General features: G+C 51.2%; 1 protein-coding gene across 1 annotated transcript; it reads right to left on the reverse strand.

The window, feature by feature from the left end:
• Positions 1–3,800: 3,800 nt before the first annotated feature.
• Positions 3,801–4,736, reverse strand: LOC142076567 (olfactory receptor 14J1-like). Its single transcript, XM_075138860.1, has one exon. It carries the CDS (start codon positions 4,734–4,736, stop codon positions 3,801–3,803), a length of 936 nt encoding a protein of 311 aa, XP_074994961.1.
• Positions 4,737–4,978: the final 242 nt, after the last annotated feature.

The raw sequence follows: 4,978 nt of genomic DNA on the forward strand, positions 1-4,978 counted from the left end.
TACGCATTTGACCTGAGTGTCCTGAGATGTTTAAGGCTCTCCCAGTCCTGCTGGATTCTCTTGAAACTGCCAAAGACTTCAAGGTGATTATAATATCATCACACTCCTGCTATAACTTTGTGCACGGTCCATTTGTGGACCCTGAAATTGAAAGGGACCAGTTGTATCAGCTGCATGTTCATAAATCCATGGAGCCTAATGGGATTCATCCCAGAGTACTGGAGGAGCTAGGGGATGTCACGGCAGGACCCCTCTCGATCACCTACCAAAGGTCTGGGGAGCCTGGCGAGGTCCCCCTAACTGGCAGTTAGTCAAAATAATTCCAACGTACACAAGAAGGGCGAGAGGGAAGACCCAGGAAACGACAGACCTGTTGGTCTGACCTCAGTACCTGGAAAAACTATGAAGAAGATCATAATATAAATTGCTGTGCTGGTTTTGTCTGGGATAGAGTTAATTTTCTTCTGAGTAGCTGGTATGGGGCTGCGTTTTGGATTTGTGCTGGAAACGGTGTGGATAACACAGGGCTGTTTTCGTTCCTGCTGAGCAGCGCTTGCACAGCGTCAAGGCCTTTTCTGCTCCTCACCCCACCCCACCAGTGAGGAGGCTCGGGGTGCACAAGAAGGTGGGAGGGGACACAGGCGGGACAGCTGACCCCAACTGACCAAAGGGATATTCCATACCATATGACGTCATGCTCAGCAATAAAACTAGGGGGGAGGTTCGCGGGGGGGCCACTGCTCGGGGACTAACTGGGCATCGGCCAATTAGTGGTGACTAATTGTTTTCATTTGTATCGTTTGTCCTTCTTGGGTTTTATTTATCTCTCTCTTTGTTGTTTTTTTCTTTTCCTTAGAATTTTTATTATTATTATTATTATTATTATTATTATTATTATTATTATTATTACTACTACTACTACTATGTCTTTTTTAAATTATTAAACTGTTTTTATCTTAAACCACTCATTTTCTCACTTTTACCCTTCAAATTCTCTCCCCCATCCCACAATGGTGAGAGGGCTGAGTGAGTGGCTCTGTGGCGCTCAGTTGGTGGCTGGGGTTAAACCATGACAACTGATTATTTTAAAAATTGTGGGAAGGGAATGCATGCCCTCAAGACTTCTCTGCTACTGAACGTAGAAAGGGAGAGTCCCAAGGCGAGAACCAGCTGTTCTGCAGGAATTTTAGCAGCATCAGTGCAATCACTGGCTTATAAAAATAAGCATAAATCTGTACAGGAAAATGGTTCAATGACATGAAAGGAGTATGGAATGGTTTAGTTTATTGTGTATTAGCACTGAGTATGACCAGTGGCTCAGCAAGAGCTCTGCACTGTTGAGAGAGAGGGCAGTTCTTGAAGTGCTGATCTCTTCTGATGCACAACATGTCAGTTGCAATGGTGTACGTTAGGTACAAAGAGAGGAAACCTGCTCCTAGGGAGATGACGTAACTTACTGAAGGAGGAGAGGTGTTTATTCCAGATAAAGCAATACAGAGTTTTAGATATGGCTGTTATAAAATTTTCCATAAGAAACATCTGATTCTGACGTCCCCTGCAGCAAGATTTTAGAGTTTTTTTCCCTTTTCTTAATGCCACTAGAAAAGAGTGACAGATATAGTTCAGTGCCATGGAGGGAATCTTCATAGCACTGGGGGTGCTTTTGTATAAAAATTGATATTTGCCAATTTGTTTTGATTTATGAAAGTCATATGGTTTAGTTTTCGGTAGTGCTGTGAGGAGCAGGGAGTTGGACTCCATGACCCTTATGGGTGCCTTCCAACTTGAGATATTCTAGGATTCTAGGATTGTGGGTACCACGGAAAGGCATTTAAAGGACAATGCAATCATCAGGCACAGTCAGCATGGGTTCACAAAGGGCTTTTGATAACGTCCCTCACAGCATCCTTCTGGGCAAGGTGTCCAGCCGTGAGATGAGGGGGTTCCCAGAGCACTCACGGGTGAAGAACTGGCTGGACGGCAGGGCTCAAAGTGTCGCAGTGAACAGGGCTGCATCTGGCTGGCAGCTGGTCACCAGTGGTGTTCCTCAGGGCTCCATCCTGGGGCCAGTTCTATACATTTATCAATGTTCAAGATATTTCTCAATGATCTGGAGGCAGGAGTGGAATCCGTTGTTAGCAAGTTTGCTGATGATCCCAAACTGGGAGGTGCTGTTGACTCTCTTGAGGGACGAGAGGCCTTGCCGAGGGATCCGGCTAGGTTGGAGCATTGAGCAGTCATCCTGAAGGGCATGACATTCAACGACTCCAAATGCCGGGTTCTGCACCCGGGACGGAGTAACGCTCCGGACACAAGTACAGAGTGGGAGTGGCTGGAGAGCAGCCCTGCAGAAAGGGGTCTGGGGGTGCTGGTTGGCAGCAGGCTCCATGTGAGTCTCAGTCTGCGCTTGCCCCACAGCAGTGCCTGCTGCAGGGTGCTGCAGAGCTCTGGGCACTCCCACCACAGCCCCAGCCTCTCGGAAGGACCCAGAAGCTCCTGGGGGTGGGGAGGGGCTCTCATCCTCCCCATCAGTCCCAGGGCTCGAGGCCAGCAATGGCCCAAGTAATTGGTTCGGTCACTCTTGGGGTGCTGTTGTGTCCTTTCCAGAAGAGCCCCCACACAGCCGGTGCCACCCCCACCCCCAGGTCCAGTGGCACAGGAGCTGCCCCAAGCTGGTGAACAGAAAAACCTCTTTCTCCTGCTTCTTGCCTTCTTTCTGACCCACGCGTGGTGCTCCACTCTTCTCCAGGGAAACCCCTGCTCCACAGAGAGTCTTTCCCCAGGGGAGTGTGTCCGTGCTGGCCTGACCAGTTGTTGCTGGCTCCCTCCCCTGAGGTGCCCACAGGGCCCGGAGCTGGTGCTGCTGCTCTGCAGAGCTGCCCTGGCACCATGGGCTGACTCCATCCTGGTCATGCTGGTGCGGGAGTGAAGCAGATCTGGCCAGACAGGCATCACTGCCCTGAAAGGTTTCTCCCATGGCTCTGGGGCTGGGATACTCCGAGAAATCACAGGGCCTTTCCGCTCTTTCAGGATGTGTTCAGGTGTGTCGCTGGACCCAGCCCATGGCTCCTCACTGAAGATGATGTGAAGCACTCTTCAGGCTGCCTTCTTCGTGCCTGCTGTGTCTCCGCTGCCTCTCTGGCATTGCAGAGCCCCACTGGGCTGTGCATCCTTCAGGTTAGCCCTTTTCCTTTGGGTGACTCCACTTTTGGGGGGAGTTTTGGAAACCTCCATTCACTTTCCAACCCGAGGCACCCAGTGACCCAGAGATGCCCTGTGCTCTCCTGCTGGGTTCAGATCCCCCATCAGAAGGTCGGGCATCTTTGACCAGCCCTGCCATATGTGAGAGAGCCTCAAGCAGATGCCTTTTGACCGTCCAGGATCTCCATGGCATTGGGCACCAGTAAAGTGAAGGCTCACTCCAGCCCTCATTCCCTCACACATCAAGCCATGCCCTTGTCCCCCTAAGCCAATGCAGCACCCAAGCCCAACAGCAGGGCCTTTTAGCCTGCAATTCCCTGAGCGTATTCTGCACTCCACTGTGGAAAGAAGAGCCCAAGCTGCACACGCTGCACGCAGGCAATCCCCTTTATTTACAGACATGCCACAAAGGAGGCCAGCAGTAGCGCAGTGATAGACTCATTGAGAGAAGGCCTTTGGGCCAGACAGACTGGCTTCAGCCTCTTGAGAAGGACGATGAAAGCAAACATTTCTGATCACGATTATAACCAGTACAATGCCCAAAGGACACAAGTTGCCTGAGATCACTTGGAGAAACCTTGTGAAGAGAGATGGGCAGCTTATTGCTGCTGAAATACTACTTCTCGAATCAGGTTCTTCAGGGCATTCTTCAGTTCCTTGTTCCTCATGCTGTAGATGAGCGGGTTCAGTGCTGGAGGTACCAACGCGTACAGAACTGTCACCACCAGATCGAGGGATGGGGAGGAGATGGAGGGAGGCTTCAGATAGGCAAATATGATAGTGCTGACAAACAGGGAGACCACGGCCAGATGAGGGAGGCACGTGGAAAAGGCTTTGTGTCGCCCTTGCTCAGAGGGAATCCTCAGCACAGCCCTGAAGATCTCCACATAGGACACCACAATGAAAATAAAAAACCCAAAACCTAAAGAAAGACTAACCACAAGAAGCCCAACTTCCCTGAGGTAGGTGTGTGAGCAAGAGAGCTTAAGGATCTGAGGGATTTCACAGAAGAACTGGTCCACAGCATTGCCCTTGCAGAGGGGCAGTGAAAATGTATTGGCAGTGTGCAGCAGACCAGTGAGAAACCCACTGCTCCAGACAGCTGCTGCCATGTAGACACAAGCTCTGCTGCCCAAGAGGGTCTCGTAGTGCAGGGGTTGGCAGATGGCAACGTAGCGGTCATAGGCCATGATGGTGAGAATATAATACTCTGTTACTAAAAAGAAGGAAAACAGAAAGAGCTGGGCAGCACATCCTGAGTAGGAGATGGCCCTGGTGTTCCAGAGGGAATTGGCCATGGATTTGGGGAGAATGGTAGAGATGCAGCCCAGGTCGAGGAGGGAGAGGTTGAGGAGGAAGAAGTACATGGGGGTGTGGAGGCGGTGGTCGCAGGCTATGGCGGTGATGATGAGGCCATTGCCCAGCAGGGCAGCCAGGTAGATGCCCAGGAAGAGCCAGAAGTGCAAGAGCTGCAGCTCCCGTGTGTCTGCGAAGGCCAGGAGGAGGAACTGGGTGATGGAGCTGGTGTTGGACATCTGCTGCCTCTGGGCATGGGGGACTGTCCAAGAGGGAAAAGACAGTGACAAGTTAGGAGAAACTTCTCTGAGCAAAATCAAAGCCATTTCTCATAGGACCACCCCAAAGTGTCTCTCTGCATTCAGGAAGTCCTTTGGCAGGTCCCTTGCACGAGCTCTGGTTGGTGCTGGCTGAGGGTGCCCCAGGGAGCCGCAGGCTCTGCTCTGGGCTCTGGAGGAGTTAGTCCTGCCCCACAGCAATA

Source organism: Calonectris borealis, unplaced genomic scaffold (genome assembly GCF_964195595.1).
Source record: "Calonectris borealis unplaced genomic scaffold, bCalBor7.hap1.2 HAP1_SCAFFOLD_66, whole genome shotgun sequence".
Taxonomy (NCBI): domain Eukaryota; kingdom Metazoa; phylum Chordata; class Aves; order Procellariiformes; family Procellariidae; genus Calonectris; species Calonectris borealis.